General features: G+C 41.5%; 4 protein-coding genes across 7 annotated transcripts; all 4 read right to left on the bottom strand.

Moving 5' to 3' along the window:
- Positions 1 to 165: 165 nt before the first annotated feature.
- Positions 166 to 5,712, bottom strand: prodh2 (proline dehydrogenase 2). The gene is made up of 11 exons (XM_030399450.1): positions 5,578 to 5,712; positions 4,953 to 5,387; positions 4,575 to 4,765; positions 3,322 to 3,448; positions 2,829 to 2,900; positions 2,657 to 2,737; positions 2,041 to 2,184; positions 1,796 to 1,962; positions 1,453 to 1,563; positions 987 to 1,075; positions 166 to 736 (listed from the first exon to the last, which is right to left on the bottom strand). Exons 2-11 carry the CDS (start codon positions 5,178 to 5,180, stop codon positions 558 to 560), a joined length of 1,389 nt encoding a protein of 462 aa, XP_030255310.1. The 5' UTR covers positions 5,181 to 5,387; positions 5,578 to 5,712; the 3' UTR covers positions 166 to 557.
- Positions 5,713 to 6,668: 956 nt separating this feature from the next.
- tbx6 (T-box transcription factor 6) lies at positions 6,669 to 14,384 on the bottom strand. Its single transcript, XM_030401071.1, has 8 exons — positions 11,988 to 14,384; positions 10,188 to 10,404; positions 9,637 to 9,904; positions 9,403 to 9,546; positions 9,228 to 9,298; positions 9,071 to 9,129; positions 8,661 to 8,955; positions 6,669 to 8,076 (listed from the first exon to the last, which is right to left on the bottom strand). The coding sequence occupies exons 1-8, from the start codon at positions 12,055 to 12,057 to the stop codon at positions 6,894 to 6,896; spliced, it is 2,307 nt and encodes a 768-aa protein (XP_030256931.1). The 5' UTR covers positions 12,058 to 14,384; the 3' UTR covers positions 6,669 to 6,893.
- Positions 14,385 to 15,605: 1,221 nt separating this feature from the next.
- Positions 15,606 to 19,979, bottom strand: nif3l1 (NIF3 NGG1 interacting factor 3-like 1 (S. cerevisiae)). 4 transcript variants are annotated; one of them, XM_030401075.1, is made up of 7 exons: positions 19,851 to 19,979; positions 18,589 to 18,953; positions 18,238 to 18,394; positions 17,341 to 17,464; positions 17,068 to 17,206; positions 16,322 to 16,405; positions 15,606 to 16,056 (listed from the first exon to the last, which is right to left on the bottom strand). In XM_030401075.1, the coding sequence occupies exons 2-7, from the start codon at positions 18,941 to 18,943 to the stop codon at positions 15,872 to 15,874; spliced, it is 1,044 nt and encodes a 347-aa protein (XP_030256935.1). In that variant the 5' UTR covers positions 18,944 to 18,953; positions 19,851 to 19,979; the 3' UTR covers positions 15,606 to 15,871. The 4 variants fall into 4 exon arrangements, with proteins under 4 accessions (XP_030256935.1, XP_030256934.1, XP_030256933.1 ...); XM_030401074.1 differs by having other exon boundaries at positions 18,589 to 19,187; positions 19,861 to 19,975; XM_030401073.1 differs by having other exon boundaries at positions 18,589 to 19,187; positions 19,851 to 19,965.
- Positions 19,980 to 23,116: 3,137 nt separating this feature from the next.
- cabp5a (calcium binding protein 5a) lies at positions 23,117 to 26,452 on the bottom strand. The gene is made up of 7 exons (XM_030399363.1): positions 26,248 to 26,452; positions 25,800 to 25,849; positions 25,334 to 25,364; positions 25,049 to 25,192; positions 24,825 to 24,934; positions 24,570 to 24,717; positions 23,117 to 24,395 (listed from the first exon to the last, which is right to left on the bottom strand). Exons 1-7 carry the CDS (start codon positions 26,285 to 26,287, stop codon positions 24,367 to 24,369), a joined length of 552 nt encoding a protein of 183 aa, XP_030255223.1. The 5' UTR covers positions 26,288 to 26,452; the 3' UTR covers positions 23,117 to 24,366.
- Between the last annotated feature and the right edge of the window lie 251 nt (positions 26,453 to 26,703).

The following is a 26,703-nucleotide window of genomic DNA, read 5'->3' on the forward strand; positions in this document are numbered from 1 at the left end:
TGCTTAAAGACAACTTGAAAGGAATAAATGGAGCACAATTTGCTGTATGAACAAAGGTGCAAAGAGTAACCAGCAAAATAGACAGTGTGCCACTTATATAACTTTTAAGTTGCTTCAGGTTAATGTTTCAGACTTGTTTGAATGAAAATAAGTATTCTGTACATGTACAAAAGATATCAATCCTTTTAATGTTAAGCAGCAAAAATGTCACAACTTGTTCATCAATTGTTGCATTTATTGTTCTCAGTCGTTCAGTCGCTCATTGTTCACTTTATCAAACAGTCACTTGGGTGAAAACTGCTCTACCTATTAAGTTTTAAGCTTAATTTGCCGTATGTTGATTCCTCACTTTGCATGCAGTCAGCTTTCATATAAAAATACCAAAAGAAATAAGGAAGTATCAATCAATTTGCTTGCGTCAAATTGGCTGTTTGTATTCCCATGTGGCTTCCTTATTCATCACCATATCCTGATTGGGGTGCCTACGTCAGAGTTTGAGGTTCAGCAGCAAAGTTCACACTGGTCCCTCCTCTCGGTTTTCCTCCCGTGCTGGTGGTCTATGAGCTGGCTTTCCTCAGCCTCAGTCTCCTGTAGAGCTCTTTCCTCAGTAGGTCCCTCTCTTTGCGGATTCCCTGCAGCACCGTGCGATTCTCCTGAGCCCGTCGCACCAGGTAGGGGAGCGTGTCGTCCACCGAGCCGTAAGGCACCGACTTGTACACGGCATAACCCTCTTTAGCTTGAGGAAGGAGGAAAGAGACAAAATGTGAACCGAGCAAACATCAAGACTGCATATAAATCAGTCTAATGGCAAAGATGGGTGATGAAAAATGATACATTTACAGGATCACAAACAAGGTCTGGGGAATATGTGATTTTTGTCAAATGATACAATATATTTGCTAAATTCAGATTTGTGCACAATCTGTTCAAGCACAACATTGTTGAACAGGACCTTCAGCAGAGCATGTAAAGAGGTCACAGCTCACCCAGTGTGAGGGAGACGTGATCACACATGCCCAGCAACTGGCCGAAACACACTGAGCCTCCATCCTTATCTATCCCCAGCTCCTCCATCCTGCAGATAAAACACACAATGGCATAAAAACGTGCCAAAAACGTCATAACTTGATCAGATCTATCAAACTGTGTTTTTCTTATGTATTACAACCCTTGCACCTTTAAGCAGAACCATATGTTGATGTTAATTCAGTAGCTTTCCGGGTACCAGCGGAAAGAAGCAGAAAAAAAGCCAAAAAGTTCTGCTGCGAGACAAGAATTTGTTAAAATGGTACACATTGTTTTATTTTAATTGGTCACAAGGCAAAAAATGGTTGGGAGCCATCATACCCCTTATCAGGAGACATTCAAGTGAAGGTAAAATCAGACTGTGGTGACAAACATTTCACTGATTAAAGTGGCCTTGTGTAAATATCTCTCTCACACGTCACTAACCGTTTGACGGCGTGTCTCACTGACTCCTCGTTGTGAGAGGCCACGATGATCCTGTAGCGCTCTGGTTTCTGGGATACGTGGTCCAGCATCACATCCATTGAGCCGTTATAACTACAAAAACACGAGCAAGCAGGCGAAATGTGTTGATGAGTTCACTGTCAACAATGATGTGTGCTTTTCAAGACTACGTGAAGCAGCCTTCATTCCATCACAAACTAATTCTTCTTTTTTAAAGCATTGATCCAGGTTTGAAATGACCAAAAATAGATGAGGGCTAAATTCAGTTTTATTGTTTTTTTATGTGTTTGTATTTGTCTTTGTCTGGCTGTGAACTCTTATCCACCTGACATTGGTGTCCTCCCAGCAGCGGTGGATGGGGTCCGGACGCCCCTCCTTCTCTGCCAGCTTGCTCTCTTTATCCATGTAGGCTCCTCTCACCAGCTTCACCCCCAGACAGAAACCCTCTGTCTTGGCCAGCTGCAGAGCTTCTAACAGGAGGGTCCTGGACTCCTGGAAGACAGTTGACTAACTATCAGCTACAGTAGTCAGTGCAGTTAGAAGTGATGTTTTGATATCGCAGATATTTGCCTTCAGGTAACACTGATATGTGTTCCAAATCCAGGCGCCATCTTTGTTGAACTTCTTCATCATCGCCATGGTGACGAGAGAGAGGGCAGGGTTCATGTAGGTGTACTCTGCATCCACCAGGACTCGGACTTTGTTCACACTTGCCTGAAAAAAAAAAAAAAAAAAGATTAATCTTTGCAATGAATCTGTCGTTGCGAGAGCTGAGCTCAAGAATAAATAGTCCGAATATTTAAAGGGTTTAAAGGGGCACTATGTAGTTTTTAGACAATAAATTTAGAAACTCAGAAAGGTTGTATTTACAATATTCATATGCAAATAAGATAAACTTATTATTTCCTTAAGAAAATAAGATCATCAGAACACTGTTTGAAGCTAAAAAGGTGGCAGAGTCTGCCACATACAAACAAAGTAAAACAGTATGAAATTGTGTTGTTCTTTACAGTCAGTTTGTTCATTCAGTCATGAAAAAGAAGAGAGATTGATTATTTTGTTTAAGCATTAACATGAATCAATGAAGATTATTTTTCTTCGCTTTAAATTTCTTCCCAAAAACTGAATAGTGCACCTTTAATATGAAAAGTAGTAATTTATCACTCTCATGCAGTCACATCTGTACCTCTGCTATTTTGTTGAGTCTCCGCAGGCCACAGAGGAAATGTGCGACTTCACTTTCATCTAAACCAGGGAAGCTGATTGCCTGAAAGGTCAGACATAAATTTTCCACATTTTGGAAAAAACAACAAAAAAAGTCTGACGAACAGGGTCATTATGGTTTACTGTGGTGGTACCTCTCCATTCATAGCTCTGACGAGGAGATTCAGGTCGTACGGTTGTCGTGCGATGAGGGTCGTGAGTTTCACCTTAATACAGGCAACACAGACTCGTCAGTGAGAGGGAAAGGCACAGCACTAAATCACAAGAGAGACACTGGGGGACAGGACATCTGAGAGCAACCTGAAGCGGCTGTTGACACATCAAACAGTACAACGTGTACGCTTATCTTTTTTCCCATGTATTTGAACTACATTCAGCCACTGCTTGGCTCAGCTCCATCAAAAAGTATGTCAGGTTCTCGTACGACTCTCAAATTTCTCCAAATGGCTTCCCCTGTCATCAAAATGCTGAGAAAATTCACAAAATATCCCAGTAAATGGCGTTTAAAAAATGTGTTTCTTGACATTTCATGTATAATAACATCTAATGTTAAATATGCTAAATATGTTATTAATTTCCCTAAAAAGACAATGAGTGGTGACTGTGCGATGTAGAATGTTGCCTTACACACAGCTCCGGGCTGAGCAGGGCAGTGATCTTCAGCTGCATCATCGGGTCTGTGCTCCAGGCGTTGCTGTGGGACATTCGCACACATTCCAACATGGCCTCCATGTTGTCATCATATCTCTTCTCTCTGGTGGTGACAAATAGCAACATAAAGTATAAAACCTACCCAACTACTTGAAATCATTTATATTTGCATCATAGATCAGCACTGACTTGACATTCAAATTCATTATTCATTTTTGGGTTTCACAATTTTATTTTGGGTTACATCTAAAATAGGTTTACAAGCTTTAGTGCTCAAAATACACCAGTTTTCTCATACTGTCCGGTGCCTCAGCTCTGTATTTCCCCTCTGTCTGAACAGTCTGTTACAGCTCCTGTCTCTTTAAGACCTCCCCTCCTGAATACACAGTCTCTTTTGATTGATCAGCTCGCACATGCCTGAACCAGCCTGCTAATAACAACAGAGCAGCTGTGCGACCTGCATTCTCATGTGCCAAACTATCAACTGGGCATATTTTATGCAAATGTATGACTCTGTAACGTAGTGTGATGTCATGATGTGTACGGCCTGGAAGGCAGGACTGCTGACGTTTGACGGTTTGACCATTGACCCTTCAAAATATTTTACGTCCAAGAGAACATAATATAAATTATTGAAGGAAAGGGGGAACAGGGGCCCAAGAAAGTCAACACATAGTTAATTTCCTCTCAAGCAAAAAAGCATTCTGTCCCCATCACTTTTGATAAGTGAAGTAATGACAGCCGCAATTAAAAAAAAAAACATAAATTAAACACTGAGAAGTAATTCGAGTAATCATGTTTCAGGTCAAGTCACAAGTCTCTAACTTCCAAATCCAAATTGAAGCGTAAGTCATTCATTTTCTGTCAAGTCAACTTGCATACATCAAAACAGCGAATCAAGTCCAAGTCCTAATGACTCCATTAGTCCACATCTGGCTGAAACAGAACGTTTCAGACAGAGGAGCAAAACAGTGCTGCAGCACAGGACCGTGTGAGGAAACTGATGTGTTTTTGAGCACTAAATCATGTAAACCTATTCTAGAAGTGACCCCCTAAATAACATTATCAGCCTCAGTAAAATAAGTATTTCGCAGCTCATAGCCTGAGAAAATCTAGTCAACGGCTACAAAATTCAGAAGTCAAGACGAGACATATAACTAAAACTAACTATATTTTTCTGTACTTCATTCAAAACAGATCCACCTGATGAAAAGGAGTCTCAGTTATACCCGGTGCTTTCTCCCAGATCCTCTTCTATGGGTACCGCCAGCATGGGCCTCAGTCCCAGCAGGCTCATCTTCTCCATGGACTGAGAGATCTCACCCTCGTCCTCTCCGGCCACAAACTGGGCATACACAGTGGGCCGCAGAAGCAAGGAGAACCCCCTCCTCCCCAGGAGGGTGCGCGCTATCGACATCAACTGCAAGAAGAAGAAGAAGGTGAAGCAGGCAGAGGAGTGGTGGAGAGGAGAATGGAGAAACCAGAGGTGACACAGAAGCAATGTATCCAAGATGCTTCTGTCCATGCAACACTCATTCTTTCTTCCATTCACCTGTTGGTCTTATTCATATCATTTTCCTCCAGATGAACACAAACTCAAGTCCTACCTTTCCACAGTTGTTCACCAGCACAGGGAAGGAACAGAGGCGGAAGACGCCCAGAGCACGGAGCAGCTCACCCCACGTCTTCACCCTGAAGGCGCTGGGATCCTCGAAGGCCAGAGTCGCTGAGAGAAGGTCGGGCTGCTTGACGGCCACCGTCCTGGAGGCCATAGTACCGAGCAGCCTCAGCGACAATAGGTGAGGGAGTGAAGGACGCAAATGAGAACACATCATCTTCCTGGGAAAAGTGTGTGTTTGTACGCGACAGGATGAGCTTGTTGGTGGAGTGTCAATTCGAGGCGTTTTGTATAAATCTTCCTTTGTTGTAATTTTCGACGTCCTGTATCTTAATTAGAAATACAATGATCCGGAGTGTCAGAGAGATGTCATCAGAGCCTGAGTGGTCCGCTCAGGGAGACAGATGTCCTCTCATGTCAGAACCTGTGGGGCGAGGAGAAAGGAAAGGATCGAACAGACAGTGACGATGATCAGTCAATTGGAAAAAAAGAAAAGAAAAAAAGTTAGGAGCCAGGACAATTTGAATTAGGCGTCTGAGCCGAAAGCCACAAACGTGTCTGAAGTTGACTATAAAATTGCAAAAACAAAGAAGAAACTGGAAGAAAAACCTCACCCTCCTTCCTGAAAGTGACACTAAATGATGAAAAGCTCAGCAGGTGCGACTTGCAGGTTTGAGTGTTGTTCCGTAAAATCCATCATCTTTTGGCTTACTCGCTGGTTAATAAGTGACTACTTGGAAATTTGAGTAAACATCAAGTTGACCCTTAGCATCAGCCCACAAGTGTCCGCTTGGCTTTGACATCAACAAGATGGGCGTTTAGAGCTCAGTTGGCTATAAAAAAGCATTTGTTGTGTTTTCATTGATATTTTCTTTTCTTTTTTTGTTATTTTTTAAGTGATCTCAAAGGGTTTGTATCTTTAATTTTTAAATCTTTAATTCTCATGTTACAGTGACTTTGCTGCATCTGTTCAGGGACCACGGATCAAAAAAAAAAAAAAGAAAAAGCTTGTTGGCTTACTGTAAGACACCAGGAGAGAAGAGGACACATTACAGACGCTCTGAAGAGGTCAGCTGTGCTTTGAGGGGGGCTGAGTTTAAGAATATTTTCCCCAAAAAGACCAAACGAAGCGGCTGGAAGAGGAAATGATTAACTGCTGCCTGCTGCCAATCATATCTGACCTGAACGACTGATAAACCTCTAACTTCACACACCGCTCGAAGCCACTCGAATCTTTGCAAAGTTGGCACTGCTGACCAACCAGGCATGAAAACACTGATGACTGATACTGTCAACACTTTCGGGGACACTTTAGGATATTCAAATAGCCATTCAGAAGTTAAAGGACACCTATCCAGGTGCTACAAATATTCAAAAATATTACGAACGAGGAAGGAAATATTTAAAAAGTCACTACAATGAAGAATTTTTGATATTTTCTTTCCTCATATGGCACATTTTCTTCTATCTAGAGTGCCTTCTTGTCTTTGAAGTGTGAAGATATTTTTTTAAACCACACTGTATTACATCAAGCACCCCGTCATCTCTTTTCCTTCATTTCATTTGGCCATAATTCTTTTTCTTTCCAATTCCAATCCAAATATCTAGCTAGCAAAACAAAGAGCCCCAATTATATTCTATACAGTCATTTTTAGCATGTTCATTGTTTCAGTTGCAACGAAATGAATGACAAAAATCCTGAAAATGCAAGACTTTTTTTTTATTTTTCACACTGGAATGGATATTTGAAAAAAAAAAATCTTCCACAACTATATACAAATTCGCTTCAATTTCATAAATCAGCTAATTTCTTGGGAACACAAACACACAAAGTACAATTGGTTTACTTGAACTAATGCTACACATTGATAAAACCCCTAAAAGCGCTATCAAGCCAAAATAATTCGTCAACGAATAACGGTCCTGCGTTTTAAAACACAGCTCTTGTGCTCATATCCAGGTAGGAGCCCTGGGGGTGGGCGTGGCCATGCTGGTGCTGTCTGTACAGATGCCTGAAGGGGAGGGAGAGGGACGGGTGAGGGTCCTGACAAAGCCGGAGAGGGTAGGATGGGAAAGCAGGGTAGAGGGTTTGGGGAGGGTTGGAGGTGGGAAGATTGGAGGGAAGTGATGGATCCAGCTGGGGGAGGAGAGACGGGTGGTGCAGTACCATCTCCGGGCGGTAGGGGGCGTTATGATTGAATTGAGGGATGGCACCTATTTCCACTGGAGGGTATGAAGACGAAGTGGAGGAAGAAGTGGAGTGATTGGGCATATTTTGAGGGTGGGCTGTTGGTGGCAACGAGGACGCAGACTGCTGGAAGGAGGAGGCCAAGCAAGAGGAGGGCTGGAAAGGAGGGTGAGGAAGGGAGGATGATGGGTGAGTGAAGGAGGAGTGAGGGAAGGCAGCAGCGAGCGTGGGAGTCTGGGCTTGGTGGCTCAGATTCGGGAGGTGCAGGGCAGGGTGGGCAGAGCTGGGCGGCACATTTGGAAAAGACAGATTTTGCATGTGTGGAGGGACGGAGGCGAAGGCAAAAGATGTTGGAGCAGCGTGAGAGGGGAGGGAGCAATGCATGATGGGAGCTGGTTGGTTTTGGTGAGCAGCAACTGGAGCAAGGAGAATATTTGAATCGATAAATGCTGCTGAGTTTTGATCACCAGGTGCGTTATTTCCACTAGGCTGGGCGAGCAGAGACTGAGCCAATATCTGGCCCTGGAGACCTGACTGACAGGTGGAGGGTGGGGCAGAAAAAGAGGCGTCCGCAGGGGTGTGCGGGCTGATTATCTCCGGGATGGGGTGATAGGTGTTGGCAGAGGGGGAGGAGGACAGAAGTGGCTGTGGCGAGGATGAGTTAGAGGGAGGCGGAGTGGGGAAGGTGAAGGAGGTCTGCTGCAGTGACGGCGTGGTGCTGGAGGGGGAGGAGAGCGCGGGGGAGGAGGCGAGAATGGCGGGATAGTCGATAGGAGGCTGAGGGTTGGATGCATCCGAAGAGTTGGGGACAGGGAGGGAGGAGAAGGGGGAGGACTGAGAAAGGGCAGCCGAGGGGAAAGAGGAGGAGTCGGGCTGAGCGGTGGGGAAGGTGGAGGTGTAAGCTGGTTCACCAATAGTGACGGATCTGTGGAGGAGAAAAAGAAGTATATACATAAAGTTTAATGTTAAAAAGACAATGCTTTATTAACTAGTCAACAATTTTGCTAATCAGTTAATCATTTCAAGCAAAAATAATATCTCTGACATTATGACGTTTATATTGTGTTGAATATAAAGCCTACTGAACTCGGCATGCTAACTGGTTAGCCCTGACCTGTCCTGGTGTGAACAACACACCTCTTGTTCTCCCAACTGCCAGTCTGGACTGCTAGCTGTACAGCTAGCTGAGCTAACTAGCGTGGCAGCTAAAGTTAGCACCCCCTATATGTTGTGAAGTGTACAGGTGGTCACTTTTAACACATTGCGCCTTTAAGGACCATTTTTCAATAGAAATGAACATTTTAATTTCAACGGAACAGTTTCAATTTTTATAAAAACTATATTTTTGAAATGTAGATACACAGTATGTGATACAAATATTATAGTCATTAAGTGTTTAAAGGTGCATTATGCAGTTTTGAGGATGAAATCATCATCAATATTGTATATGTTGTTTGAATTTCTTGCCAAAAAAACACAAAGTAAATTCCTGTCTTTATGCACACCTACCTTTCAATCATACTATTGGCCACTTCACTCCCTGGTGTGCTCTGCATCCCATTGGCCATCGAGATGCTGATATCAGACATCTGGGATGCCATGAACGCCTGGCCAAGGTCGAGTTGCTGCTCAGGGACAAGCGTGTCATGATAGGAGGCCTCCTCTGGTCTGTAGCCACAGGTAGGATCGGGCAGCGGGGGCAGAGAGGCCAGAGCGAGGGCCTGCAGGTCTGTGGTGTCGGTGGTGGTAGTGGTGGTTATGGGCTGCGGCAGAAGCTCAGCAGAGTCGCATGGATCACAGTTCACTGAGAGGGACAGAATAAAAAGTGGAGACATTTAAGGAAAAGGCGATACAGGAAGTGACAAAATAAGGTCCAAATTCATGACTTAAATTGGTGCAAGTGTGTTAATCCTGCTCACCAATATCCAAGGTTTCTGTCAAGGTGGACATTTTGCGCTTCTGTCTTGCATCTCTTTGTCTGCAGGGGAAAAAAAAAAAAAAGAGTTTAGATTGTCCATATGTTTGCGACGATTAAAACTGTATGTATCTGTATGTGTGTGTTTGTCTGTGAATTACTTTTTACTGTTCATGCCTTCCTCTCTGAAGCCTTTTGCGAAGGGATTAGCGTTGATCTTCAGCTCCGTGATCTGAAAACAACAACAAAAAAGAATCTTGCAGTTGGTCCACCTTCTCTTCTGCTTGTGTTCTTTCTTAGTATACATATATATGTGTGTGTGTATTATTTTGGTACCTTGCTGTTCTGGTAGGCGGTGACTGTGATGAACTGGGTCTCAGGGAAAACGAAAGAGTGTTGACCTCCGCCCCACCTCAGCACATCTCTGGCTTCGATCACATGAATTCTGGGCTGGTAGCGATGCAGCGAGTGTAAGATTATCTGCAGAACAGAAAGGAAATTGACTCAAAATGCACCACGAAGACAAAATCTGCCAGTCAACGCTTGGTACTATGTTTCTGCTGTGCTTACATGTCCCTGTGTGTCCAGTGTGTTGTTGGTGAGCTTGGCATAGTGAAACGAGATGGTGCGGCTCTGCCAGTGAGCCCCAGTGGCCGGTGAGTCCGGGTGGATGAAGACTCGGTCGGGTAGCCTCGCCTCGGCACCGCCAACGGCCTGCCAGCCGCCGCCCTGGAAGCGGTAGCGGGAGTTGTCTGCCGGGATGATGTCCAGGAGGAGGATGTAACGGAGAGATGGGTTCAGGCCCGAGACTTTCAACCTCAGCCCTGGGAACATCCGCCTGGGAGAAGGAGGGAGAGGAGGCCAGAGTGAGCTCACTTTCATTTCACCCCATGAATTCATTCATGTGCCGTTTTCACATTTTTAGTGGGCACATTTCATGCCATGCTTCCGGTAGAAGATAATGATGAGGGCAGAGATGAAGAGAGGATCGTGGGAAAATGCAGAAACGATGTAAGAAACAGGCTTGAAAACGTTGCAGAGAAGAAATGAACCGCATGGTTAACATGGAAGATTAAAAGTTAAGCTATAGACAGAGTGTGGGGTCAAAGGTCTCGTCTCACCTGCCCTTCTTGGTGATGATCATCTCCGTCCCCACCGTGCTGAACTGTTTCCATAGAGACGCGTTCTCCAGCTCCATCCTCACGTCATCTTTCGGGGTTTTGGTGGCGGGCTCGTTGGGGACAGGGGGAGGGGCCAGCAGCCTCTGGGGCAGGGCCTTAGCCGCCACGTCACAGGTGGGAGGCGGGTACATCGGCATGTGGGCCGGACCCTGACGGTCTGTGGGAACACACAAAACCACAATTAAATGTAGGAACCTCATATAAACACATACACCTGCATGCCAAAAAAACAGAAAACAGCTGAATCCAATCTCTCTTAAGTCTGGTTGACAAAAAACAAATTTGAATGCTTTTAATGTATTAAATGTATCATCAATGCTAAATGAAGGAAAGCTTTGAAGGCACAGCGTTGAAGTACTGCTGCTCTGGAAACATCATGCCCTTTAACTTTGCTAAAATACTGCAGAACATCGCAGGTAATGTAAAAAGCCCTGTAGATGGACATATTTCTTTTTAGGCAAAATATCCTGTGGCCTCTTCCGCCCTAAAGATATCTAGGAATAGAACATGTCCTCCCCCACAGATGAAAAGGTGACACTGAGAAACATCTCCTCAAAGAGAACTACATCTATTTATATGGGTCACCTTCAAACTACGCCCCCCTTCAGTAAATAAGCGGCGTTTTCTGTATTTCCTCTGCCAGAGAGGATTTCTTCTTTTGTTAGTATTCTGATAATTTGCTCTGGATTATCAACCCTCCCTTGTTTTATTTGGGGGGATTGAAATGACCTGTTTTTCTCAAATGTACCTCATTTAACCAGTTTCATTCTGATGACACATTCATATTTGTATCCAGTTGGTGCTTTTTCTTGCATATATACTGCTGCTATGATATTTATGCATGTTTTCATACTTTTTCTCCTTCATATTCAAGATAAATTATCAATATTTAATGTTTTGAGTTGATCTTAAAATGTGCACTACTCCTGTGGTAATAGACTGACCAATAGGAAGCTTTTGACCAGGACTGCCCAAAGTGGGGCCCGTGGACCAAAGTGGGCCTGTCACAAGTTTCTTGCAAAAAAAGAAAGAAAAGACTAAATTTATAATGTTATAATAATATAAATGATCCTTTATTGTAAATAATTATACTAATTATATATATATATACATACATATATATATATATATATATACATATATATATATACATATATATATATATACATATATATATATATATATATATATATATATATATATATATATATAGACAATATATATATATATATATATATATATATATATATCTATATATATATAATATACCATACATTTATATATATATATATATATACACACATACATATATATATATATATATATATACATACATGTATCTATATATATATATATATATATATAATATATATATATATATATATATATATATATATATATATATATATATGTATATATATATATGTATATGTGTGTATAATTAGATCATTATTTCTAATATAGATCAGATAATATCTCTAATGGGTCACCATTAAATTGCGAAATTTTAGCAATCCAAGGGAAAAAGTTTGGGCACCCCTGCTCTTGACCATTTATTCACGAACACACCTAAGTTAGCCTGACGCCTCTGTACCTAATGAAGACCCACTTTTTAATCTTAGACAAACAGTCAAGATATTAAAAGCAAACTGTTTTAAAAGCATTTAAACACATTTCTTCATGGGTATCATATCTAGTTCCATCTCTCTCTCACACTCTAATGCATGAATGCACACTCACCTCTGTAGAAGCAGTCTCCGATCCTCTGCGGTCCCAGAGTCAGACTGGGGTACATTTCCACGCTCAGCATTTTCTTGTGTGTGTCTGTGTGTGTTTGTCTCTTAATTCGTCCTCTTCACCTGCTGCAAAGTAACATTTCACTCTTCAGCTCTCGCTGTCTCCTCTGTGATATCAATCTTCTGTTGAGCAGCAGATCTCTTCTTAAAATGTTTTGCTCTTCCTTGCTTTCTGTTCCTGTTCTTTTCCCTCTGCCGTGGTTTGCTACAAATGCCCACGGTGGTGAATCGCTCTGTTAAATAGGTGTGTGGATCTTCACACGAGGCCAAATGGCCTTTTCTTTTTGCCTCCCTGCCTCGCGACACTCTTCTCCCCTTCTGCTCCTGCTTGATAAACACAAACACTCATATCAAAGGTGATTTGAAACATCTTGGGTTTACTTTAGAGTGGGAAAAGTTATGTGCTTTGTTATTTCATGTCAGTAGAGGTAGAAGTACTGCTTTGAGTTATTTATGTTTTACTATTTGGTGCTTTTGAAATTCTTTTTCACTACATTTCAAAAAGGCAAAAACATTGTGTTTTATTTGCAGTAACTAGATACTAGAAAAAATCTGCTATATAAATAGTTTTGCTACAAGTTAAACTACCAAAATATGATATAAAGTAGTTCATTTGCTCCACCTCCAAAATTATAATTCTGTTTACACATTAATGCATCAACAAGTAAAGTATACTCAATAAAAAAAAAATATATATATAAACATATACAAAAATATATATATAAAGTACATTTTGTTGCGATACATCGACACTTCTACAGTGTTTAAACATTTTGTTTTGCATCTGAATATTTCTTCCAAAAGATGAATCCATTATACATATTTATCCTCACTTGTAGTCTTGTGTAGCGTTTATTCAGAGGTACAAAATGTATACTGCCAATTTTAATCATATTTTTCTGTGATTCATTCAATAATTCTGTGAAACGCTACTCAAATTTGGCTTCTACACCCACACACACACACACACAATTGTATTTTACTGGCAGCTCCCCTGTGGCTGTTTGACGACTTGATGACATGTTTCTTCCTCTCACCGCTCTGCTTATTAGGCTCCCTCAGCAGGGAGTCGTGCCTCGAATGAATGAAGGTGGAAGAGGAAGAGAGTTTGGCCCACAGCTGCAATTTGGCCGCAAAGGCAAACATGAGTGTCTAGAAGGTTGTATGAGAAGTTTGAAATCAGGAATGAGCCCTTGCAGTTGATTCGGGGGAAACTTTTCCTATAATATTCAACGCTCTTTAACACTGTTGACTTGATTCTGTAAAATTCTGCTGTTTTGTGAAGGAGGCTTGGTGAACAGACAGGATGGAGGACAATGAAACAGACAGCGTAGACCACACACACTAACCTCTGTTGGTAGTTCCAGACAGTCTGCTGGTTAGTAAGAGTTGTGGTGGATACTGAGTTACTTCTCAAATGAAATGAAAACTCCATTGCAAAGAGCAGTGGAAAATGTTACTCAAGCAAAAGTGCAGAAGTATTAGTAAAACCTGCTTCAAGTAAATGTGGGCGCTCTCGTCATTAAGTCGATTCTCTCCTGTCGTTACGATATTTATATGTTGGTGGATTATTATTACTGAACCACTGATAAGATTTCAGCAGCATTTTCAGAGGGAGCTATTTATAAACATCTGATATACTTTCTTTGGTAGTTTAACCTACAGCAATCTATCATATTCTATCTATCTACCAATCTATGGTCACTCTTTATATGTTTTTTATGTGAAAGAGTAAAATAGAAATGTTTTGTCCCACTGAAATATCATGTAGCACAGCAGCACATTCCCATCAATGGAAAAAAACTTTTACTTCAGTGAAATACGTCACTGTTGATGTACTTAGTTACATCTGTGTTATAAAAGTACCCAAAGGTCATACCAGAGTTAAAGTACAGACATAATATCAAAATATAACTTAAGTAAAAAATAACTGATATTAAATGTATCGAAGTATGAAAAGTACAAGTAAAAGTACATTTTACGTACTGTATATTGACATGTACGTGTGTATACACTTCATACTATGGATCAACTGATTACCCGCCGAATCGATTACTGAATCAGATATTTTTTTGATTACTGGAATCGATCAATCCACTTTTATTTTTTAACCGATGGCCAATAACATAAACTAACTCAAAAAGTACAGCACTTTGGCTCTGATGCAGCATGCTCCAAAGTAACTAGTAACCTAATTCATCAAATAAATGTTGTGATCAGAAGATCAGAAACTAGAAATACTCAATTTAAAGTACCTCAAAATTGTACTCGACTCAGCGTTCTTAATAACATTACATCACGGGTTACATGACAGCATTACATTTGAGGATATATGTGTCTAAGCTGTGCAAAATGTTAAAAGGCAGAGAGGAAAGAAGAGGTCAGTATGACAGCCAGCTGTAATATGGTTTCAGATTTCCTCAGCTCAAAGTAATCGACTGCAAAAAGCACCATTCCTTCAGTTTTATTATTTATAGGCAGTTATTTTACTGGCCGCCGTCAAAAAGTTCCACGTTCTGATTGTCGTTGCTTAATCTTGAATTCAATGGTCAAAACAAATCCTCACAAAAGAGTTAAACATGCAAGAAGCTCTGATGCTTTTAGGAGGACAGGTCAACAGACCATGGGGGCTCTTTATCAGAGGATTACTGTTACATCATGAGTTAGGCCTTTTCAACTTAAGTGGACAACAGGATAAACTGTGAGGCTTTTGTCTGGGAGATTTTATGTGAAGACTAAATACTTCTCTAAAAATCAAATCTACCTGCTCAGACATTTCTGCCACTATAAGAGCAACAGCTGGGGTCACATTACAGGAGTGAAGTCTAAATGTTGTTCTAGTTGTTGTTTACCTTCTCCATTTGTGCGCGCATGTATACGTGTGTTTGTCAGTGGGGATAAAAGCGAGCGAGGGGCCGAGAGGAAGCGGAGGTGTGAACGCCATGCTGAGAGTAAAGTCATTACCTTGATGGGGGCGGCGAGGTGTGCGTGACGTCTCTTAATGTTTTTACGAACTGACAGGTGCTGCAGCCACCAGACTCTGTAATGGCCGCTGATGGGGATTGTTACTGGTGTTGTTTTCTTGCCATTACAGAAGCAGGGGGGAAGGTGGTGCGTGCTGTTTGCAGTGCATTAAGTATTAGCATAGGCCTGCTCTTTGACGTGGATGTGCTAAGTGGTTTGATTTCCACCTTCGTTTGCTTACTGAGGTCTAAAGGTCAGGTATAACATATCATAAACTGTCCTTTAGATTTTCATTTCTGGCTCAGTGTTGATGCTCCTATTGTCTGAACACTCTGTGCAAATCAGTAGCATGTTTATGATGAACAACCTTTCAATCTGATTGAAATTCGTGATTTATTTGTGGATGCTGAAAGTCCCTCTCCATACCAGCACAGGGGGCACTCAAGGTCACTGGTTATTAGGATTAAATCACGCTTTGTGTTGTCCATAAATAAATCCTCTGCATGCAAAACGACACACGCAGATTACATGCTTTTATCTTTGGCTCCCGCGGTGAAATTGAGGTTATCTTTTTTTTATCCAGCACGCCCACAGTCCATTTTTTTGATCAACCAGATTCAATTTTTATTAAGCGACGGCAGGAAAAACATGATAAATAGCACAACATGAACTGAGGACGCCCTATTCTTCATTGCATGTTGCACAGATGCACCGCGCAACTGGTTTACGGTCATGGGGCGGTTTGGAAAACAGTTTTTTTTAAGCAATCATGTAACACAATTCAATTTAAAGCAGACATCGCATTTGTGCAGTCAACAGCTTTATGCAACAAGACTGACTTGCGCAACTGTTGCTCAAAGTGGGTCAAACCACCTCCAGAGGGTCTCTGTCTGCCTTCGACACCACAACTGTGACGCTGTGAGGGAGACGCACAGCCAGCTTCTCCCTGAACACGGCCAGAAAGCCCCGCTCACTGTTGCTATGGTCACTGAGGATGACGCTGGTTCCCTTCGCTGAGGCGTCCAGTACTTCATGGTGGGACATCTCACCTGAACAGCAGAATCGATGTAAAAATTACATCTGCAGGCATAGCGATGTCGAGCAAATACATTGGCAGTACGTTGTTTACCTCTACCATGTTGGTGTTTCATGTCTGTTGGGACATCTTAACATTTGTTCAACCAAAAAATAATGTTTTCCTTCAATCATCTAAACTAATGATAACAATAATTGTTGAATACTATGATACCAAGAAACTGATCTTTTCTGAGATTTTGAATGAATCTAAACTGGGGTTTCGTTCAAAATGTCTACCTGTGATGTAGAGGTCTGCCTTGACTCCATTCAGTACCGAGGCCCCAGACCCAGCACACACAGCGACAGTACACACAGGGGACTCTGGGAAATATCAGAACAAAGACAAACTGACATTTACATCTCTGGACCACTAAGCAAACATGAAAGTTTGATATCAATGCGTGATGTGAATTTGCTTCATTTTAGTGGCACAGGGGCCGTTTGAGACTTTGATTGCCTCACGTGTGAACTATTAACCCCCAAAGAATCCAAAGTCCTGGCTGACATCTCTGGCCGTACTTGTTATTTTCCTTCATGTTCAGGCTGAAGACTAGGGGGGTTTAAATTTTGACCACATTTTAAAAAAAAAACAACTATTTGTTTTGGTCAGGTGAGCCTGAAATATGGTCCGTCTTTGTGTTAATTGTTGTATTTAATCTTTAGGTGAACGCATTTTGTCATAGCATGTATTGTCAATATAGTGGTTTTATCCCTAGATGTCACCTTTCACCTTTTTTGACCCAAAAATCTGTAGGGTTTTTTTTTCAACAAAAGTCTACGACAGATGAATTTGCCAATTATTCAATAATTCTCCCTGTCCGATTCAATTTGTGCATATTTGTGAACCCAGCCGATTTGTTGTCCGGTATAAAAATTGCAGACCATCAGGACGTCTGCTGGGCTAATTGGTAATCATTCATATCCTCCACTTTGTTGTTCTGTTTATAGTACAACAGCCTGCTGTTTGTATAAAAGTTCATTACCAAGCGTTTTCCCCTGTCCTAGAGCCAAACGGAGGTGACTCAAACCCAAGTGGGACTTCATTTTCTGGATGGCCGTGGCCACGGTTACAGGCTGGTCCAAAACACTAAGTCGACCTTGGCCATAGCCCGGAAGAGGGGGCTGCAGGGCACAAAAGATGGCAAGTCAGCAAAAAAGTTTCAGTTTCCAGTGATTGATAACTGTACTGTTTCTTAAAAATAGAAAAAAAAACATGGCATTTGCTGAATTTCTTCACTGTGCTGTTAGTGCTGTACCTTTTCTAACTTCAGGATGTTGAGGGACAGGCTGGGAGCGTTGTGTCGTAACAGGGTCTGGACACTGGGGGTCAGTGCTGAGTCACTGCAGGTCACGCTGACATGGATCCCACTGCTGTCCGGTCTGTTATGAGGGCAAATACACTGTTTTTCACCAGCGCAAATTAGTGGCGACTTGTGGTTAAACCTGCAAATTCTGTGGACCTTACGTCAGCAATGACCACGCTCTAATTTAAATGAATGTCTAGTTTCTGTTCTTTTGAGTAAGTTGCCTTTACACTTGCTGAAAAAAGGAAATCAACCAGACAGAGAGCAAAGTTAAGTTACCAGCTTCGGATAATGACACAGGGGATACATGACACAGGGCCTGTGTCTGGCCTCAGGCACTTTGTGAGAGCTCTGACACCAAGGGTGTGAAATGTTACTCCCAAAATGCATTGCATTCACAGGCTAAGTGGCCAGTACAATAAAGCAAATCTGGATACTGTAATGGCAGTAGCAGTAGCTGTTTCTTCATTTGAAATAACTCTTAAAATGTTGCACAAACACTTTCCATAACTTTGAGATTAAAAGGTAACTGTGGATTAACTCTGAAGGTTTAGGTGCCTGCAAGCTGATTTTAGGCTCTACTGAAATTCAGGAAATTACAGTAAAGAAGTTCTATCATGTATACAGAGCTCAGGTTATACATATAACATATATAACATATGCCTTTTAATTGAAGTCAAGATAGTTATTGCAGCACTTTTCGCAGCTTCAGGCTGAGGCAATTTACAGTATCAATTCCAAATTTTTCTGTACTTATGACTCATTTGTAAAATCAGAGCCCAGTTTTAAGTGCATATCCATACACACATCCTTGGCACACATATTGGTGTAGGCAAACATGCAAAGGACCTGTTGACTGAATGTTGTATTGTTGTCCCACTGTCACAAGCCCTCAGTTCCTCCATAACAGCGTTTAGCTCCTCTGTGTTCTTGACCATGAATTCCAGTTTGTGACTGTGGGAGGGGCCACCGAGAGCCTGACTCAGCACGGACACCTGACCGCTGCCTAAAAAACAGAGGAAGACACCAGAGATGGAAAAGGAAACTCAGGGGACAAGATGGAGGACACTTGGTCAGAATAGTTGACCAGTGGGTCACAGTGTCATGTCCACAACATTTTATCCTGTACCTTCATTAAATATGCATGATGAGTGTGTGTAGGTGTGTGTGGCACATTTTCCATTCAGAATGACCTCTTACCAAGTCCCCCGACCAGCCAGTCGTTCACTCCTCCTTTTACACTATCCCACGACGTGTGAGGGGAGAAGATCGCTATCCCGGCCTCCAGTGCCCGGATCGCCAATCGCTGCTTCCAGTCCTTCTGAACCAGACGCTTGATTGGCCGAAACAGTGGAGGGTGATACGAGATAATGAAGTCGCAGCTCATGGCCTCTGCTTCCTCCATGACGGCGTCTGTAAGGTCGTTGGTTAGCAGGATGGTTTTAATGGGCCGAGATTTGCTGGGCTCCACCAGCAGGCCGACATTGTCCCACGACTCAGCCAGAGACAGAGGAGCAAGCTGCTCCATTACCTGTAGAACTTCTTTCAGCTCCATCAGGCCTGGACTGTGAATATGACAGAGGCAGCGGGTGGAAGAGAAGTGGAGGGATGAGTTTATAGGGAGTAAGGCGTGTTGGCTTTTCAAGAAGCTGTGACTGTGAGTTGGTGGAGGATGATATGATGAGGTGGATATGTTAGTGGTGTAGAGAGCAGCCTGAGAGGTCAAGTTCCCCCTGGTACAAAGTCTTCTAAAGGTGGGCGAGAAAAGGTTTCTACATCCAGCCAACATCAGTGGAGACCTGTGTGAACAGAATGATGTAATGTAAAGTCCAACCCTTATCTTCACCTAAATTGCTCCCAGTGATGTAACCAAGTGGCTAAATTGCATTCTGGGTAATGCAGGTGTCAGGTTTTGAAAAGGTGGAATAGGATGCCCCCTTAAAGATGCAAACTAATCCATTCAAAAAGTTATTGATCACTACTCAGGCAACACGAACATCTGAAACCAACTGCTGAAAAATATACTGGTTGCTTTCAGCTGGTTCAGTTTTGTTCAGTGGTTCTAACCTGCCACCCAGTCTAAAAAAAACTCTTGACAACACCAGGAAGAACCTCAAAGACTTGCACCAAACTGAATCACCAGTCTGAGCAGTTAGCAACAAATGTAAACAACCTGAACTTTGTGTCTACTGCTAGCCAAATATCTAGCTAATAGAGCCTCGTGTGTATCAAATTCTTGTTTTACATGAGTAAAGTGCTCCCCCTCTGTTTCAAACCTTAATCGTGGACACGACAGGACCTCCAGTTATGAGCAGTGACATGTCACTGACTGCAGGGAAGCGTGCAGCTAACAGCAGAGCTAGCCGGCTAACATTAGCTGCTATTACACGCTTAATCGCCACCGCGCTTTTTGAAAATACAGCATAAACATGTCGATGTGTGCATGAGTGAGTATTTCATACTTCGGCTTGCCTTTTTACTTCAGAAGTCTACTAGCGCTCTGCTGCTGGACACATTTCTCCTGAGCTGACAAAGAGGCTGCGTTATCTCGAGAACATACTTATTGACCCTTTCCGGCTTCCGTTTCTCCGTGGGGCGGTTTTGGTTGGTCGGCTGAAACGTCAGTGAATATCATAATGAGCATATTTTGTTCAAAAACTGTTGAAGAATGAGGTTTTAATGAATTACCACAGGCTGTTACGCTGGTTAAATAGTTTTTTTTCTAGTTATATGTCACCTTATCGTGGATACATTACGTTAAACTGAATATTTACTTTGAAACGAAACAATTAATCCACATAATCAGGCTATGCCTATAATCAAAACATGGCTACACATTTGAAACACACTTCATGCACGTATGTTTATATAAAGGTTAATTTAATAAAGGTTAAAGGTTCATTTAATTGTCATTTAACAACACCAGCGTTGTAAATTGATATAGAAGAAAAAAATATAAGGATCATTAATATAACAGAACTGCATATTATTTAAAAAGCCTCCCATGGACAGGTGTTATAAATAAACATCTCTCTATGATTACTTAAAGTGCAGTGAATCTGGTTATAGTGCAAAGCTGTGTGTTGCAGAGCCAGTATTACTCTCCATGTCAAATAAATAAACTACACATGTCACCCAACCAGTATCCTTTGTCCAATATTTGTTAACATTTTAATGTGCCAAATGCTGAGTAAGACTGTATTTCTTTGCAGGTTGGAAAACTGCATTAAAAACATTTAAAGATTCTTCACAGATAGGCTATTACACACTGGTAAAAATTAAAAGTACTGGCAGCCCTTTAAAACAAATTGATTCATCACACCCACTCAGTGATATGGGACCTTCTGAGAGACAATGGTCCTTTATATTTATATGCAAAACTATAACTGAACTGTTTCACAATTAGATAAGTGAAAAAAAAACTGTTTCCAGTTTGTTTTGATATTGTTTTTGAATAAATCATTGAAACAACCTAAAGGTAGATTAAACCCTTTGACCCCTGACTCTGGGGGACCAGGCTCCTCTCAGACATGATCATGACACTGGATTCAGATTCTGGTCAGTAGGCTACAAACGCAGAGAGATGTCAGGTTTTTGCAGGAACATACTGATATAGTTTTGTTCTCAGAGTGGCTGATTCGAACAAACACTAACAGTATATTACTAAAATTTGTTTTGCAAACTGAACTAGAAGTAGTAAATTTAATCAGATGCATCTGAAGCGATTTACTGAGCTTTTAATTGTAATCAGATCATCATAAAAGTTTCCTCATCCGCACAACAAATGTGTCCTGTCAAAACTGCACTCGGGCGTCCCACAGAACAACTTTGCGTTCAGCTCAAATAGTGAATAACATGTTAAGTACACTATAGCTGCAGGCATTGCGTAACGCCGTGATGTCACAAAACAAATTCGCAGATTAATGTAAACAGGGGAAGACTGGATGACTTTGATAAGCTGTATTAGCCCTCACAGGGCAGGTGGCCCGGCAGTAGATACCCCCGGTCCCATCCGCCATTTCTCAGAAAGATCATGAGGTCTTTTGGAATAAATAGATAAATGAAATCCGCACACACACAAAAACAAATCAGACAGATATCAATGCCGGGAGATCCGCAGTTCTCATTAAGGGCACGGCAGCAGGCTGCTGTGCAGAGGGGCTACCTCTGAACCGAGTCAGAGAGAGACCAAGATGGAGAGAGAGAGAGAGAGAGAGAGAGAGAGAGAGAGATTATTGTGGATTAATGCAATAAAGGTCGATGCTGGATGTTAGAGGGATCAGGGAAGGATCAGGGCAAAGGCCGGGCAGCGGGCATTACATCATCTGATTCTTTCTTTGGACTCAACAGCCTCTTTCACTACACCCCTCAAGACCACATGGTACCCCCTCTTCTCACACACACTACACATTTCAAAAGCAATGACACAATGTTAATCCCTCCTAAATTACTCTTTCTGTTTCACTCTAACTGGCCACACACACACACACACACACACACACACACACACACACACACAAGAGCAATTTTAAACAACGCAAGAAAGCACTTCTTCATTAAACACATTGGCACAGCTATACCCACCTTGTCTAATCTGTGGAGCGCCACCGACAGATGTGCGTTTAGTTATTAGGTCCGTGTTTTCAGGGAGGGAACAGCTTCACTTTTGTCAATTGGTACTATAAGCCCTCTTGCCCCATCTGTCCGTCCATTTTAAGTTCTGTCCGATTTGTCATTCAGTAACATCTGTCTGGCTGATGTGCACAGATAGACAGACATCGTGTCCTCGTCTCCATCCTCGGATTGCCCTCGCAAAAGTGTCCACAAATATCAACACTTTGTACTCAGAGTAACTCTCTAAAGGGATACATTTCTGGGAAATGTACATCTTTTTCTCTTTTTTTCACACTTAATACCTAGAAATCTGTTATGCATAATGTCATGATGTCACAATTTTGGGATGATGTTTATCACATGAGAAGCCTGTCCATTTATGGTCTCTTTATCCAAAGCCAGGGCAGAGAAGTTACTCATCCTCAACATTTCTGCCCACAGCACAGCGGCATCACTGATGCTTCTGGTTTCCAAATCCCTTCTCTGGCACATGAAATACATACAGATCACTGCATAGATGTATTATACAAGCACATGTTATGTGTTATTATGCAAGTTGATTTGTAATGACAGTCGTGACGAGAATGTCAGGCAAAGATTATGATTATATTACAAAGTGACATCACAGATTTTCCTTCATACGTTTGTCGTTTAAGACGCAATAAGTGAAACCTGGCCATATAATGAATTCATACTCAAATGGAATAGAGGGCAATATATCTACAGAGTAACCGCTAACTGCTGCCAACTCTTGCTTCTGTTAGCTAGGTAGCTGAGTTAGCTGTAGTGGAAGGCTAGGAGCCCTAGGGAAGTGCTCGCCCAGGAAGTATGATACCTGATGTGCCCGGGCTAACCAGTTAGCATGCTTAACATTGCACCACAATACACAGACGTCACATTATTCCCTTGCCATCTGCTGATCATTTTAATTTTAATTTTAATGTCTTGGTTATTTTCAACCAAACTGCGTGCATCTTGCAAACTAAAGTGTCATTAGCTTGTGAAGAATTTGCCAAATTTTGAAGCAGCTTTAGGTTTTCACCAGATACGGGATACACCTCACATGCAGACGGGAATCACATTGCATTGATTCAAATCAATACTCGTGTGCAAATTGTACTTTTACTTAGATGTTTTATTTTGTATCTTGCTGGATAAGCAGTTCCACATTACAACAAGCCTAGGCTACAAGATGTTCATATACATATACTTTACATAGTAGTAGTGTTGTCAAAAAAGAAATATTTAAATAACGATACATATCAATTCTGAATACTAATTTTCAGCAGAATATAGATACACATGTACCAGTAGCAAGGTGACATTCACTGCTGCATAACACACAAGGGCGTCACTTTGTGTTGAAAAGTGGTGGGGACATAAAAACTCAGATTAACAATCTTTAACATATCAAATTTAAGGCAATGTAACGGGGAGATCGCATGTGGTCAGAGAAGAGAATTACTGTACGGATACATAATATCATGTATGTTGATTCTACAGTGCACAGTTCACTGATCACATCACATCACACCACTTTTATCCAGTGGCGTTTCTTTTTTGGCATAATTTCGTACCAGAATCAGCAGCAGCCAGTTCCCTCCAATCTTTTTTCAGAACATTTTCGACAAATTATGCTTTTTTAAAAGTGGTGCGGACAAAACTGCCCATTAGAAACTGTCCCGAGCATCCTAAATGACACCTATGAGTTCACACATAGGCTTCCCTCCTCCAGCTCTTCTGACTAAAGTCAAAAGAAAATAAACTTAGATGCTGTTGTGCTCAACACATATTACATAAGCCTTGTTGTATTTATCTTTTCATTAAATTCTCAATTTCATGATATCAAACATGGTATCGATATGTTTTTGGTATGGTATCAAAGTTAGAAATTCCATTGTGGTGACAACACTACACAGTAGTAAATCAACTGTTAGTAAATTTTGATTATGACAAGAGATTAATGCGATAAAAAGATAGTCAGAGTAATTAAACAAAGAATAAATACATTCGGTCAGCGATACATGCATTTCAAAAAATCCAATTCAACAAAACAATCCAAAATGACTTCCTGTATTCACAATAAACAAATATCATCAAACAAAAACCAACAATACATCCATTTGTTTACACACTTTGTGCCATAATGTTACACTTTAAAAAGGTCTCATGATTGTCAATCTTTGCATAGCTGTTAAGTTCTCTCTGAGAGCGACCTGACTTTTCTCAGCACTGCAATATGAATGTTAATATCATTAGTCTTGGTTGTTCTTATATGTACAATCAGTTAAAAAGAATCACAGGAAGACAGCGTCAGTATCCATGCGTGTCTGTAGAGGTGCTTGATTGATGGCTTCACGGCTGTCACTGACCCGACATCATTCTGACGAACTCTGCAGAGGAGAGGAAGAGTTTGGTTCGTTTTACTGCTCATTCATCATCAATAAAATCACTGTGGCGGATCATAGCAACACGTTAAATGTTATACAAGTTCATAAACTCTTGAAACGAAAATCTTGAAATGCATATTGATGTTTATTTCACTGCGGCTGAAAGACGGCTCGCACCTTCAAAGTCTACCGTTCCGTCTCCGTTGTCGTCTGCTTCTTTAACTATGGCATCGATCTCTCTTCGGTTCATGTGCTCTCCCATCAGCTTGGTCATGGCTGACCGCAGCTCTTCCGTTGTGATCTCTCCATCTCCGTCCACGTCGAACTAACCAGAGAAACAATGGAAGAAGATGTTAAAAAAGGAGGGATTATCGTTGGGACAGGGGAGTAGAAAAAGATCCGACAGCCTGAAGAGTTTAAGGAAGTTCTCACCTCTTTAAAGGCGTCTTTAAGCTCCTTCATGCCGATCATCCCAGCTGTTTCTGCCAGAAGCTTCGGGGTCATGAGCTCTACGAAATCCTCAAAGTCGACCCTTCCACCAACTGGAGAGAAAATGAGAAGAATTGATGAGGAAATTAAGAAGCATCCATCACTCTTTGTAAATACAAAAGTGTTTCATTGATTTTAACAAACAATGTATTTTTGTCTCCACTCACGGTTCATGTTGATGTTCTGGCTCAGCTCGATCAGCTCCATCTCTGTGGGCATGTAGCCCATGGTCCTCATCAGATTCCCCAGGTCCTTACAGCTGATCAGCCCGTCCTTGTCTTTGTCAAACTCATTGAAAGCATCGCGCAGCTCTGCAGAGAAATGTGCAACAAAACATTAAGTCAGCCGGCGAGTGCAGCGTAAAAAGTTCTGCAGTGGTTGTGTGTGTTAAAATAGTTTAATTTGCATTTACTGATAACAAAAAAAAAGCAGGTGGTGAGAAAATAACTCACCATCAATCTCATCATCAGCTAGCTGTCTTGTCTGCAAAAAGAGAAAAACAGTTGGTTAGGTCCACTTTAATTTGGACTTCATGTGTGCTCTGTGAAGAGATACAGAGTACAAAGTAAAATGAAGCAGCTGTTAAGCATGCATAGAGAGCTCATTCACTACATTTATCTATACGTTTTAATACAGGATATTTCTATAATATATGTGTATATATATATATATATATATATATATATATATATATATATATATATATATATATATATATATATATATATAAATATATAAAATCACAGTAAAGAGGAGGCTCAGGATCCATCTCTCCCTCTCTGAGTGTATCTCCTCTCATTTTATCCTGTTGTTTTCCTGGATTATAATCCCATAAACCTCTCCAGACCAGTTTCCAAACATCAACACAAACCCACCAAAAGTATAAAAAAAAAAAAAAAGCATTGCTGTTGTACTCACAATATTTTTCCCTCCTCGCAAGAAAATGCACGCTGCCCCCAAACTCATGTCTGCAAGAGGTGAAACAGAGTGTGATGTGCCAATGGGAAAAGAACTGAACAAATTAATACTTTCTGCACATGAAACAGAGCTGGTCTGAATCAAAAAAAATCGGGATTAGGACAGACTGTGTAGTCTGCGTTCCCTCAGAGGGATTGAACGCCCTGTCCTTTGATTTAACTGTGCGTGTGTGCATGTGTGTGTTACACCGCTAAAACTACAAACATTCAAGCTACATTAGATCAAATGAGACAAAAACATCAAGAATCTCGTCTTCAATCATTTCAACTGATCAACAATCTGTCAAATGCATTTTCATGTAATTCATACAATTTTCTCTAAAGCTCATAAACCATTTTTTTTGTTAATTATAAAAGAATTAGGAAAAAGAAGTGCCACCTGTGCTTACCTTCTTCTGGTGATTTCTTGTCTTCAGACAAGAGCATCATACACGACCTGTGAAGCAGAGACTTGGCGGCTGACCCGTGCAGCGCAGGCAAAAAGCCCTTCTGGCTTCCCTCTGTTTGGTAATCTTCTTCTCAGTATCCTCACACAGGACAGCGCTGTCCTCTCAGCATGTGCGACCCTGTGCATCTGCCCAGCCTGACAGGATGCTGGAGGTTAGTATCAGGGGAGGTGTGGCTGCATCCAGGGTTGCGTGCTGGCGGGGAGGAGTCAACAGTTCATGTGTGGACTGTTGTAAATGATACCGCCATCTGAAGCTGATGCAGGAAATAGGACACAATGAGTTCACAGGGGTAGAGTTGCTTGTTTACAGCTTGGGTTCTTTGCTTACTTTGCATTAATTACAGTGTTGTCTGAATTACTACAGATTCAACATTTAAAGAGTGACGTATTTTGATTA

The sequence above is a fragment of the Sparus aurata genome, chromosome 20 (genome assembly GCF_900880675.1).
Source record: "Sparus aurata chromosome 20, fSpaAur1.1, whole genome shotgun sequence".
Taxonomy (NCBI): domain Eukaryota; kingdom Metazoa; phylum Chordata; class Actinopteri; order Spariformes; family Sparidae; genus Sparus; species Sparus aurata.